The following is a 14,635-nucleotide window of genomic DNA, read 5'->3' as shown; positions in this document are numbered from 1 at the left end:
GCTCCAAGGCCAGTACATTCTTCCTGAGATATGGGGTCCAAAGCTGCACACAATACTCCAAATATGGTCTGACCAGAGCCTAAAGAGCCTCAGAAGTACCTCCCTGCTTGTATATTCAAGTCTTCTCAAAATAAATGGCATCATTGCATTTGCCTTCGTAACTACTCACTCAACGTGCAAGTTTACCTTGAGAAAATCCTGGACTAGAACGCCCAAATCTCTTTGCACTTCAGACTTCTGAATGTTCTCCCCATTTAGAAAAGAGTCCATGCCTCTATTCTTCCTACCAAAGTGCATGAACTTACACCTTCCCACGTTGTACTCCATCTGCCACTTCTTTGCCCACTCTCCTAACAAGTTCAAATGCTTCTGCAGCCTCCCCGACTCCTTGCTACCTGGAAGGATGTATTTGCATTAGAGAGGATGCACAAGATATTTACCACGATTTATCATTCCAGGATGCTGCATGGAATGAAGCATTTTTTTCCATCATTAGACAGTTCAATAACCGGGGCACAGATTTGGCAAAAGTCTAAGAGGGAGTTATGGAGAGTTTTTTTAAGACAGAAGGTGATGGAAATCTGGAACTCACTGCATAAAGAATGGTCCAGTTACAAATTGACAAAACATCAAAGCGGTATTTAGATAGTCACTTGTGTTGGCATAGCCTTCACGACTATGGACAATCTTTGATGACAGCTGCAGACATGATGGGCAGAATAGCCTCCTTCCGAGCTGTAAACGTCTATCAGTCTATGGTTTGTTATGTCCATCAGAGCATGAGACTGGAAAATTTATAACAGCAAACAAGGAAATAATACGGATCCTGAATGAGTGTTGTTAATTGTCTTCACAATGGGTGACAGTAAAAGCATGGAAAATTAAAAGGGAAAAAAGGGAAAATTTTAAAATAATTATAACAATCAGAGGAAATGTAAAGTATAAAGGAACCAAAGGCTGACAATTTTCCTGGATCTGATCATCTGCATTCTCGAATCTTAAAAGAAATGGCTGGAGTGATACTGGATGCATTGGTTACAATTTTCCAAGATTTTCTAGATTTTGAATTGAAAATCAATCACTGAGTCAAGAAAGGATGGAGACAAAAAGGAAGAGACTATAGATCACTTATCATAATGCCCACCATTGGGAAAATGCTAGAATCCATGTCTAACGAAGCTGCAGAAGGACATTTAGAAAATGAGGATGCAAGAGGTACGTTGGAAAAAGGAGAACTGCTAAATGTATACAGTATTTGGATTTCCAAAAGGCATCTAATAAGATAGCACATAAAACGTTACTGAATATGATGACAGTTGATGGTGTTGAGGGTAGTATATTAGCATAAACAAAGAAGAGCAAACAAGCTGTTGGGATAGAGGAGTAATTTTCAACTTGACAAACTAGTCAGTGAGAGGTCACAGGCATAGGTGCTATGGTATCATTTATTTAGAATGTACATTAATAACGTGGACAAAGCTTTGAGAAAATTATAGAGGGAAAATGATGATGAAGAATTTGCATGATGATGTCTTGAATTCATATCAAAGAGAGATACAGCAAGCTTGTTGGACTCTTCATCATACATTTATCAACACAACAAACTTATTAGATTCACATCAGCTGGGTTAAGTTAAAGAGCACAATTATGTAAACCATGCAAATTACTTACTCTAACACTTACCTAGATAATATACCAACAAAGTTGCTTCCAACAGAGGCATGGTATAATTGCTGAATATTGCCGAAATGGCTTTGAAAACTTTTAGTTTCACTTAATCTAGCAACACGAAAAATCTGCAAAATCTTAACTGAACGAGTACTAGAAAAAAAAAGAACCACCTATAAATATACACAAGTTCAGAACTACACACAAAAAAATTACCATTGCAAATATTTGTTTTTCATCAACATAGTTTTGGAGCATGTTATATCCAGGCCTTCTGGCTCAGAGGTATGGGCACTCCTATATCACAAGAGTCCTAAAATTACTACTGCATTTCAAGTGGATGACAATGATTCAAGTTGATTGTACTTGAGCAGATTATTATAGATCTGTTAACCTTGCAATGTACGTGGAATAATATTTTTTCACTTTATAATCATTGACAATTGAAAAGATAATGCAAAAGTGAGACATAAAAATTTGAGTGGAGACTGCAGTAAAAAGCTATAAAGTTAATTCCAGTGCCTGGATAATTGTTATGAGGAAATCGTCAAAAAAACTTGAGCTTCCCAGTGTGGAAAGGAGACAACTTAGAGGTGACCTTTGAATACACACAACACAGAAATACAGAAACAGGAATTAGCATTTAATTCCTCAAGCTCGGTCCTCCATTCAATGGGATTAAGTTTGATCCAAAGTGTCAATTTATAAATCTGTTTTTGGCCTATATATGCCTATATATAAGGTATCAAGCCCAAATCTAAAATTAACAATTAATCTACCATCAATGGTCATCATCAGAACAGGACTCTATTCTTTTGCCACTCTTTGTGTTTCCTGATTTTTACTTTTGAAATATCCAATTCTTTCGTTGACGATGTTCTCTACTTAATGGTAAGGTCCTGGGGAATGTTGCTGAACAAAGAGACCATGGTGTGCAGGTTCATAGTTCCTTAAAAGTGGATAGTGAAGTAAGTGTTTGGTATGCTTCCATTTATTGGTCAGGGCATTGACTATAGGAGTTGGGAGGTCATAATGCAGCTGAACAGGACATTGGCTAGGCCACTTTTGGAATATTGTGTGCAATTCTGGTCTCCGTCCTATTGGAAAGGATGTTGTGAAACGTGAAAGGGTTTAGAAAGGATTTACAAGGATGTTGCCAGGGTTGGACGGTTTGAACTACAGGGAGAGTCTGAATAGGCTGGGGCTGTTTTCCCTGGAGCGTCAGAGGCTGAGTGGTGACCTCACAGAGGTTTATAAAATCATGAGGGGCATGGATAGGGTAAATAGACGTAGTCTTTTCCCTGGGATGGGGGAGTCCAGAACTAGAGGGCATAGTTTTAGAATGAGTCAGGAAAGGTTTAAAAAGGATCTAGGGGCAACTTTTTCATGCAGAGGGTGGTACGTGTATGGAATGAGCTGCCAGATGAAGTGGAGGAGACTGGTACAATCACAACATTTAAAAGACATCTGGATGGGTATATGAACAGGAAGGGTTTAGGCAGATGTGGGTCAAGTGCTGGCAAATGGGACTAGATTAATTTAGGATATCTAGTCAGCATGGATGATTTGGACTGAAGGATCTGTTTCAGTGCTGAACATTTCTATGACTCTATACTGCGGGACTCTCCAAAGAGAGGAAGAGTGGTGTGCTTGAGACTGCTAGTAAAGTTAGAGTGTTGGTTTGGCATCTGAAAGCGCTGTTGTTACCTTTCCTCCCTGCCTGAGGTCTCTCAACATGTTTGGACAGGTATTCAGGCTTAACCATAAGACCATACGACACTGGAGCAGAATAGGCCATTTAACCCATTGAATCTGCTCTGTCATTCAATGAGATCATGGCTGATGTGGTAATCCTCAACTTCACTTTCCTACCTTTTCTCTATAACCTTTGACTCCCTCATGAATTAAAAATCTGTCTATCTCAGCCTTGAATATACTTGATGACCCAAAATTGACAGCCCTCTGTGGTGAAGAATTCCACAGATTCCCTACCCTCAGAGAAGAAATTCCTCCTCATCTCTGCCTTAAATATGCGACCCCTTATTCTGTAATTATGGCCTCTGGTCCTAGACTGTATGAAAAGGGAAAATGACCTTTCCACAACTAACCTACAAAGTTCCCTAAGAATCTTGCATGTTTCAATTAGTTTGTCTCTCATTTTTCTAAATTCCAACAAGTATAAGTCCCATCTACTCAACCTCACCCTTTCACTTCTATCTAGTGAACCTTTTCTGGATGGCCTCCAGTGAGATACAGGACAAAAACTGTTTATGGTATTCCAAATGGAGTCTAACTTGTACCTTGTATACTTTTAGTAAGAGGTTCTTATGACATGTTGAACATGTAAGCGAACATTTTGTGATTCATGAACAAGGATGCCCAACTGGAACGGATAGAGATTGAGGAAGCTGATGTGCTGGAAATTTTGACAAACATTAAGATTGACAAGTCGCCAGGGCCAGACCAGATTTGTCCTCGGCTGCTTTGGGAAGCGAGAAATGTGATTGCTTCACCGCTTGCGAAGATCTTTGCATCGTCGCTCTCCATCGGAGTCATACCTGAGGACTGGAGGGAGACAAACATAATTCCTCTCTTCAAGAAAGGAAATAGGGAAATCCCTGGCAATTAAGACCAGTCAGTCTCACGTCTGTCGTCTGCAAGGTGTCAGAAAGGATTCTGTGGGATAGGATTTATGACCATCTGGAAGAGCATGGCTTGATTAAATGCAGTCGCTTTGTGAGGGGCAGGTCATGCCTCACAAATCTTATTGAGTTCTTTGAGGATGTTACTAGAAAGTTGATGAGGGTCGAGAGGTGGATGTGGTGTATATGGACTTCAGCAAGGCATTTGATAAGATTCCCCATGGTAGGCTCATTCAGAAGGTCAGGAGGAATGGATACAGGGAAATTTAGCTGTCTGGATACAGAATTGGCTGGTCGACAGAAGACAGCGAGTGGTAGTGGAAGGAAAGTATTCTGCCTGGAAGTGATGAGTGGTGTTCCACAGGGCTCTGTTCTTGGACCTCTACTCTTTGTAGTTTTTATTAATGACTTGGATGAGGAGATTGAAGGATGGGTTAGCAAGTTTGCAGACGACACAAAGGTTGGAGGTGTCGTTGACAGTGTAGAGGACTGTTGTAGGCTGCAGCATGACATTGACAGGATGCAGAAATAGGCTGAGAGGTGGCAGATGGAGTTCAACCTGGATAACTGCGAAGTGATGCATTTTGGAAGGTCAAACTTGAAAGTTGAGTACAGGTTTAAAGACAGGATTCTTGGCAGTGTGGAGGAACAGCAGGATCTTGGTGTGCAGGTACATAGATCCCTTAAAATTGCCACCCAAGTGGACAGGGTTGTTAAGAAAGCATCTGGTGTTTTGGCTTTCATTAACAGGGAGATTGAGTTTAAGAACCATGAGATCTTGTTGCAGCGCCATAAAACTTTAGTTAGACTGCACTTGGAATACTGCGTCCAGTTCTGGTCGCCCTATTATAGGAAAGATGTGGATGCTTTGGAGAGGGTTCAGAGGGGGTTTACCAGGATGTTGCCTGGAATGGAGGGCTTTTCTTACGAAGAGAGGTTGACTGAGCTCGGACTTTTTTCTTTGGAAAAAGAAAGAAGAGAGGGGACCTAATTGAGGTGTACAAGATAATGAGAGGCATAGATAGAGTTGATAGCCAGAGACTTTTTCCCAGGGCAGAAATTGTTAACATGAGGGGTCATAGTTTTCAGCTGTTTGATGGAAAGTATAGAGGGGATGTCAGAGGCGGGTTCTTTACGCAGAGAGTTGTGAGAGCATGAAATGCGTTGCCAGCAGCAGTTGTGGAAGCGAGGTCATTGGGGATATTTAAGAGACTGCTGGACATGCATATCGTCACAGAAATTTGAGGGTTGTACATTAGGTTTACCTTACATGAGGATCAATGGTCGGCATAACATCATGGGCTGAAGGGCCTGTTCTGTTCTGTACTGTACTATGTTCTAACTCCCTCTATGCTGCATTTTTCTGCAATCTTTCTCCATTTAAATAATTTTCAGCGCCTTTTCTTCCTGCCAAAAGTGCATAATCTCATATTTTCCAACATTATACACTATCTGTCAAGTTTTTGCCGACTCACTCACCTCGATTATGTCTCTCTGCAGACTCTTTTTGTATCTTCCTTATTACTTGCCTTTCCACCTTTATTTGCATTGTCAGCAAACGTCGTGATAGTACATTCACCTCCCTCATCCAAATCAATGATACACATTGTAAATAACTATGGATGCAACACTGATCCTGTGGTAGTCCGCAATGTAGTACAGTTTAGGGAGCCCATATTATTCCTGCTGGTGTCTTCTTTCACTTATTATTTCTTATCTCCTCCCACATGGATTCTACAGCTTCCAAACCAATATTATTTCTTGTTATCGTACTTAGCCCATCTCATACTAACAAAGCAACTCCATCAATGTTTCCTTCCGGTCTGTCCTTTGAAAAGTCACATATCCCTGAATATTTAGCTCCCAGCTTTGACTTTCTTGTAATAATGTCTCTGTAATGGCTACAATATCAGTGAATAAACATTGGTCTATGGAAGCAACTAAGACATTCTCACACTAAAATTATTTTCTCCAAAAGGCAAATGGACATTTAAATGACAGGAAGAATGATGTGGCTGTGTTGCTACTTGACTTGAAATCTCATTGGAAAAAGAAAAGAAGTAGTAAACCTCAAGCAGCCTGAGAGAATATAACAGCTTTCACTTTTAAGGGAAATGGAGATATGGAACTGATTCCCAGCCAGTGAAGGTGATGATTAACTTGCATAAAAGTGGGATGAATATATATTTTGGAATGAAACTACAAACTGAATAGAAAGATATTGGCATGATGATCAAATATTGTATGGAAGAAAATTGATCAGGAGATGCAGGGACAGTTTAAGAACATCTACTGACTTTTAAAATATTCAGATATGAAAAAGATTTGAAAAAAAGCTTAGAAAATAAACCACTAATTTTGTTTTTAATAGAAGCTTACCTTTGATTGGTATTCAATAACTGAGTTTTGACATTCAGAAATTCATCGACATTTGGATCGATATATTCAATTTGACATCTCAGTGCATGATATTTATTAAGTGAAGAAGGTATGGGAGTCCATGAAGTCGCTTCACTTGCATTAATGACATCCCTTAGCAGCTGAAATATAAAACAAAACTAGATTTTCCACCTTTTGCTTTGCTATGTCCTGTTGAGTAAGCATACAAATCTTATACCCTGGTGCTTTTTGGTCTGTTTAAAAGATTGAGTAGAGTGAATTCTTGCCCTTGGTTTTCCTATTGTCAAAGGTACTTATCAACAATTAACACTCTCAAACTTCAACTTCTAAAAGCTACTTAGTCCCAAAATTGTAATACAGGCAATCCTCGGGTTGCGAATCGATTTCGTTACGGAATCTGTTCAAAGTCGATTTGTATGCGGGCCGAAACATAGTGTAACACAATGCAAAGCAGCCATTTGTAAGCAAGGGAAATGTTCTATGTTGGATCTTTAAAATTACACCCCTGTACAGCATCACTTGAGTACAAGTATTCATAAATTAGTTGCTCGTAAATCAAGGACCCCCTGTACATATAAATGTTTAATGAACTTAGCTGTCATAATTTATTTGACATTGCTCCTGAGAAGCACATGGGGAAGCTGTTTTTATATTAATGGTGCTATAGGTCACTATTGTAGATGTTGTTGAAGAAGTTCCTTTCTCTGCTTGTTTTGAATGTTAACTATTTTTGGATATTAGCTATTTTGAGGTAAAGTGGTAAAGCATTCATTTACAAGTATTTCAGCCTAATTTCAGTGACTGTTTTTTGTCTCATTCTATGGCTTCTCTCAAACATTTTTATTCCAGGATAGCAGCAACCTGTTCAGAGGCCTCTGATATTATGATTTGAATAACCACATATGGCATCTTTGACTTTTCGTTGTTTCCTCTATTAAATGCCCAGGGAGTATTTTTAGTAGCAACACTGAAACTGGGAATTCACCAAGTGAAATTTACATATGGAAGCCAGAATCTGCTATACCATAGCACTAAATCATGCTTGACAGACCATTTTTGTTTTCACTGGGGTGTCTCCATTAAGAACATCAAAGGGTGGTGCATGGTATCTCTAACATGAAATCAAGACATTTAAAATCTGGAACAACCTTACTTAGTAACAGTTTATTTCACAAACTGCTAATTCCAGGACTAGTCATTCATTAGTAAAAATTACTGGCTACATCAGCACAGCATCAACTTCACCGAGCAAAAGTACAAAATAATGTAATTACCTGACAGAGATCTTGTTTCTCAGATATTTTTCTCTTGGTAACTGTAAAGTCAGTCTCAGGTCTGATTAGCAAGGTGGAATAGAATTGAAACATTAAATCTCTCAATGTTTTTTCCTCAACTATATCATTAAATGCTTTTTTCAACTGCAAAAGAATCCCTTCTGCCCTGGATACCTAAAAGTCAGTAAAACAATAATAAACAGAATTTAATGTCTTGTATAAAATATTAGCTGAAACATAAAACACATCATTTCATTGAATATTAAATATGGGTTTATAGTGGCTTGATCACAATTTTTTCTTAAATGCTTTTTTCTGATCCATGCTTTAACCTTTAAATGTCAGTTTAATTCACTTGATGATATTGTCACTCCTGAACTAATTCATGCCTCAAGACTTGGGTGCATATTATGTTTCAATTTAAAAGCATTACTAAAACAAGTGATAATGTGTTGCTGGAAAAGCGCAGCAGGTCAGGCAGCATCCAAGGAGCAGGAAAATCGACGTTTCGGGCATGAGCCCTTCTTCAGGGCTCATGCCCGAAACATCGATTCTCCTGCTCCTTGGATGCTGCCTGACCTGCTGCGCTTTTCCAGCAACACATTTTCAGCTCTGATCTCCAGCATCTGCAGTCGTCACTTTCTCCTACAACAAGTGATAGAAAAACACCAGTCAAGACATCATCAATAAATAATCTCAGTGCATAATTTGAAACTGGGGAGTTCTTCTGGTGTCCTGGACAATATTCCTCTGAGGGAAGCCTAGTGACTGTAATGAAGTCAGCCAGGTGGACCTCATAAAATATTGATTGGGGCTGTTAATCCGGTCCAATCAGTGAGCCTTGGCTGATAGGTAAAAAGTGAAGTGCCCGGGTGCCTCTGGAAAAGGAACACGCGGTGTCCAGCAACACCCTGGAGTTGTTCAGGGAGAGGTGGGCACCGCAGGCAGTAGAGTGCATTATTTCCCCCTCCAACTCTATTATGATTTAATCCCTGCCCTCCCCTTCACTGTTTGATCACACAGCATTGCCCTTTGATGTGAAGGGCACTGCTTGTCACTGGCCACTCGGGTGTTTCTTTAAAAAAATATAAATAGTGAAGTGCCCGGGTGTCTCTGGAAAAGAGGCACGCGGTGTCCAGCAACACCCTGGAGTTGTTCAGGGAGAGGTGGGCGCCGCAGGGAGTGGAGTACATTATTTCCCAGTCCAACTTTATTTTGATTTAATCCCTGCCATCCCCTTCACTGTTTGATCACACAGCACTGCCCTTTGATGTGAAGGGCACTGCTTGTCACTGGCCACTTGGATGTTTCCTTTCTTCCTGGTGGTGGAAACTGAATAAAGATTTGTGCACCTTGTGTCTTTCACTGTGTCTCACACCTACACGCACGAAACATGGGTGCTAGGGAAAAAATAAGCACTACCGCTGTTGGCCGGTAGTGTGGGGGTTTAAAAAAAGTAAAAAAGAAAAAAAGAAAAGAAAGAAAAAAAAACAAAAATGTCAGAGGTTTTGTTCACTCTGATAGTTGGCTCTGAGGGAGCTGGACCAGTGTGTAAAAAAAAATAAAAAGTGAAGTGCCGGGTGTCTCTAGAAAAGGAGCACGCGGTGTCCACCAACACGCTGGAGTTGTTCAGGGAGAGGTGGGCGCCGCAGGGAGTGGAGTGTATTATTTCCCCCTCTAACTCCATTTTGATTTAATCCCTGCCCTCCCCTTCACTGTTTGATCACGCAGCATTGCCCTTTGATGTGAAGGGCACTGCTTGTCACTGGCCAATCGGGTGTTTCCTTTCTTCGTGGTGGTGGACATTTGAATAAAGATTTGTGCACCTTGTGTCTTTCACTGTGTCTCACACCTACATGCACAAAACATGGGTGCTAGGGAAAAAATAAGCACTACCGCAGTTAGGCGGTAGTGTGGAGGTAAAAAGGGGGAAAAACAAAAAAAACACAGGAGATTGAGTGGTTCTGGTCACTCTGAGAGCTGGCTCTTGAGGGAGCTGGACCGGTGTGTGTGTGTGTGTTCAAAAAAAAAGTGAAGTGCCGGATATTCTGACAATCTACGAGCTGAACCAGTGTCAATTTACCAGTGTAAATAAAGGGTGACTTGATGATAGTATATCAGTCTCTGCGGAGTCATTTCAGTTGCAATGAGAGTAAAGCATGTTCCTAAAGAAACTTGCTAGCAACAGTCGTCTTTGAACTTGGGTAAGCATTTCTGGCTTGACTCATTCAACCCTGCCTTCAAAGACTGGGGTCTGTATGTGGAAAGAATATGTTATTTTTTCATGGATAAATAACATTGGGGCAGATGATAAGCAACGAGTAATTCTCTTGACAGCTTGTGGACCTGCAGATTTTCAGTTATTAGGAGCCTAACTTTCCCTGAGGCACTAGACACTAAAACCTTTCAACGTTCACTGATATTATTAGTTAAGGAATATTATAATCCCAATGCTCCTCTAACTCTGACACACCACTGTTTAACTTGGCAATTCGAGAACCAGGGGAATCTGTGTCAGGACTTCTGACTAGGTTAAGACTACTGGCAGAGGTATGGTGCTTTGGTTTACCCTTAATAAGATGCTGAGAGACTGGTTGGTATGTGGGATTAATGACGTAACCATGCAAAAGAACCTACTAGTTGAAAACCAACTGGACTCCAAACAGACACTACAATTGGCTTTATCATTAGAAAATAAGGCAAGTGGAACATATGAGTCACAGGACATTCTCATGGAAGTGGGCATACTCACCAGTCCGACTGACTGACTATGACAAAACTCCAAAACAAAGCCAGGCCTCAGCCAAATAGTTAAATTTTCTTTAGGATCTGGGCTGGCAAGCCATTGTTGCTGCTGACTGTATGCTGATTCGAGACAGCAAAGGAGTGTAATAGGAGGACGAGAACTCCTAGACTAGTATCCCTGCATTCCCTGAAAAGGCCACCTACATCTGGTTTGGGTCAATTAAATTGCTCAGCAACATCCAAATCAGAGCCAATCAAAATAAACTCTAGTTAAATGATCATCCAGTTCTAATGGAGGTTGATACCGGCATGGCCATTTCAGTGATGACAGAACCAGTCTTTAACAACATTCGCTCTGGATTCTAACCCTTAAGTTTGTGCAAGACCTCGGCTCGACTGAAAACCTATACTGGGGAACCTTTACAGATTAAGGGTGCAACTTCGGTTCCAGTCTCTTTGGAGAAGCAGCTAGTTCAGTTACTAATGATTGTAGTAAAAGCTTCAGGCCCAAGCTTGATGGGTTGAAATTGGTTGAGAGTCTCCGAGATTAGGTCAACGTTTTTCAATTTTAAAAAATGGCTGCCTGAGTGAAGTCCTAATTAAATACTCTGAAGATCTTTGAGGAAGGCTTAGGGACTATCAAAGGGTCCAAGTCCATCTTGCATGTTGACCAGGAAGCAATTCCACAATTTTGCAAGACCTGCCGAATGCCATTTATGGTCAGAAGGAGAGGCAAAATCAGAAGATTGGAAAGTGAAGAAGTCCAGTTTGTGGAATGGGCAGCACTGGTTATAATGATACTGAAGCCTGATGGGTTGGTACACCTTTGCGGGGATTTTAAGAAAATGGTAAACTGCTTGTTGCAGCTGGATAAATACCCAGTCCCTTGCATAGAGGGCTAATATGCAAAGCTGGCAGGGGCCTGTCCTTAATGAAGCTGAATATGAGCAATGTGTACTTGCAACTGCAGTTAGATGAGGATTCCCAGAAGTATGCTACAATTAATATACACAAGGGATTGTACCAATATATGACACTTCCAGTTGGCGCATCATCAGCCTGTGCAATTTTTCAGCGGACAATGGAGAACATTTTGCAATGTCTAGCTCAAATTGCCAGTGCAGGATACCAGACGCTTTCAAGCAAGAAAGACAGTTTACTACGGGGAATGAAGTTTGGTGTAGAAAATGCAGCAATGGCCTGCATGGGTAAGAGGTTCGAGGACCAGCGACACATAAAGTTCAGGTAGATGCTATGGCTCTATATAGGCACATGAACCATATGAAAGCCACTGTAAACTGTGTAGGTACAGAACATGCCCTGTTCATTGGAACAATTGGAAAGGTTGTTAGAACTCATAGGTTCTCCCTCTTGTCAAGCGAGAGGCCTTAAGAGACCTCTGAATCTGAATGGCACACGATGTATCTCGCTGCATCAAAGCCTTCACAGCTGGAAGAAGAGAGTGAACTTCTCCCAAAACATTCCAGGTGCAAGAAGCGAGCTCCTGCGCGTTACATGCCACCCGTGTCAGGCGCAGAGCCAGAGGAACCTGAACCAGTGCTAAAGTGTCCCAGGAGATGCTACAAGGAAAAGGACCAGCCTCCGACTCACTAATGAGGTCAGTCAGGCGGACTTCGTAGAATAGCAGTTCCCTGATTGGGGCTCTTAATGGTGTCCAGGGATGGACAGGCTAGGTGGATTAGCCATGGGAAAGGCAGGGTTACAGGTATAGGGTAGGGGTTGGGTCTAGGTGGGATTCTCTTCAGAGGTTCTGCATGCACTTGATGGACTGAATGGTCTGTTTCCACACTGTAGGGTTTTTATGACTTCTATAAAGGGTAACTTGGTGATGGGATACTGGCCTCAGTGGAGTTATTTCAGAGCGTATATTCAGTATGGCCAAAGACTCAAGGTTCACATGATAACATGTAATTATTCTGGCAAGGCCGAATACACCAGCAAATGTTCTTTGTTCAGTCACTGGATCTTGCTCCCTAGATTTCTGATTTGCAACCAATAGCTTAGATCATAGAGGGAAATGAGTACCACTTGCAGAAATTGTCATCAACACTATACAATAAGAACAAAAAACGAACAATCAACTGTTGTGCCTCACTGCTGCCCCTGTCAGATTAGCTCTTGGTTGTATTGCACAAAAATTATATCTAGTGAATTATATTATGATGGCTCTTGAAAAGCAAAGCAAAAATGTATCTTACATCATTGAGAGAGATGGAGGTTGGATTGATCAATTGATCTTCCAAATTGCCCAGAGCTTCTGCCCAAACCATTTCCACAAGAAGTCCAACTTCAGTCGAAATTGTGCTGGTATTCAGGGCTTCCTCGATTATAAGCTGTTGTCAGGAAAACACAAACTGAATGAAAAAAGTCTTCCCTTAAAAGAATAAAATTAAAGCAGAAACCTTGCTTGTTACGTCTGTCTGGAAAATACAATAAACAAAATACAAAAGGATACCAAAAGCAATGGTCAGAAATAACGGAAAAAGTAGAAAGGTTGAAATATTAACGAGGATACTGGGAAAATAACAGCCTAAATGGAGTAATGAATCAAAAGGGACCCAAGATACAAATTCACAAATCACAAAACACAGCCTGAGGTCTTTTTTCATTCATTCATGAATAAGCAAATTGATAGACCAGCATGTACTGCCCATCTTTAATTGCTCAGAGGACAATTATGAGCCAACCACATTATGATTGAGGAACATATAGGCTCAGGCAGATAAGGTTGGCAGATTTCCTTTCCTGAAAGATAGTAGTGAACCAGACGGGTTTTTATAACCGAGATGGATTACATAATCTAAGACTTGCTATTAATCCTAGATTTTTAATGAAGTCAACTTTCACCATTTTTCAAAGTAGGATTCATACCCTTGTCCCCAAACTATCAACATGGAGTTTGGATTATTAATCCAATGATATAACCACAATGACACTGCTGCCCTATAGGTTAATAAGGCAATTATAAAACAAAGCAAAGGAACTACTTGTATATTCTGTGAATTGATGTATTTAAGGGGAAATTTGATCATTTAAAATGGAGAAAGGATTAGAATATCGTGTTGACAGATTTGCATGTAAAAATTTGTCAAACATAAACACCAACATAGGTAAGCGAGGTCAATTGGCTTTTCTGAGCTGTATATTTCATGAATTTGTCTCAAGGGCATGTCATGGAACTTCTTAAGCTCACCACTCTCTGCGAGAAGAAATGTCTCCTCATGTCAGTCCTAAATGGTCTACTCTGTAACAATAGACTTTGACTCCTGGTTTTGGACTCCATGGTCATCAGGAACACCCATCCTGCATGTATCCTGTGTAGTCCAGTTAGAATTTTATAAATTTCTATGAGATCCCCTCATTTTTCTAAACTCCAGTGAATATAATCGTAATCTATCTAGTCGATACCTCAATCTTGTCATCCCAGTCTGGTAAACCACTGTTGCACTCCTTCCATAACCAGTACATCAAAAGGAGACCAAAACTGCACACGGTACGCCGAGATGTAGTCTTGCCAAGGTCCTGTACAATTTCTCCATGTTATACTTCTTCTGCCATGCATTTGCTCACTCACTTAGCTTGTCAAAATCACACTGCAACTTGTCCAAAGCACACTAAAGCATTTCTGCATCCTCCTCACAGTTCATCTGACACCCAGCTTTATGTTAGCTTCAAAACTGGAGATATTACATTTAGTTCATAGAGTCATAGAGATGTGCAGGATAGAAACAGACCCTTCGGTCCAACCTGTCCATGCCGACCAGATATCCCAACCCAATCTAGTCCCACCTGCCAGCACCCGGCCCATATCCCTCCAAACCCTTCCTATTTATATACCCATCCAAATGCCTCTTAAATGTTGCAATTGTACCAGCCTCCACCAC

At 40.7% G+C, this 14,635-nt stretch overlaps 1 protein-coding gene across 7 annotated transcripts in view; it reads right to left on the bottom strand.

Moving 5' to 3' along the window:
• parp4 (poly (ADP-ribose) polymerase family, member 4) overlaps positions 1-14,635 on the bottom strand; it is a 140,713-nt gene that overhangs the window by 82,856 nt on the left and 43,222 nt on the right. For all 7 annotated transcript variants that reach the window (XR_006311927.1, XR_006311929.1, XR_006311928.1 and 4 more), the window contains 4 exons: positions 12,950-13,084; positions 7,986-8,159; positions 6,691-6,851; positions 1,685-1,822 (listed from right to left, as the gene is read on the bottom strand). Coding sequence is in view for 4 of the 7 variants with exons in the window: in XM_043691882.1 (XP_043547817.1) it covers positions 1,685-1,822; positions 6,691-6,851; positions 7,986-8,159; positions 12,950-13,084 (608 nt within the window). In the remaining 3 variants the exon portion in view is untranslated. The remainder of the gene's footprint in view (positions 1-1,684; positions 1,823-6,690; positions 6,852-7,985; positions 8,160-12,949; positions 13,085-14,635) is intronic.

The sequence above is a fragment of the Chiloscyllium plagiosum genome, chromosome 6 (genome assembly GCF_004010195.1).
Source record: "Chiloscyllium plagiosum isolate BGI_BamShark_2017 chromosome 6, ASM401019v2, whole genome shotgun sequence".
NCBI lineage: Eukaryota > Metazoa > Chordata > Chondrichthyes > Orectolobiformes > Hemiscylliidae > Chiloscyllium > Chiloscyllium plagiosum.
This window is presented reverse-complemented; position numbering and strand designations above follow the sequence as displayed.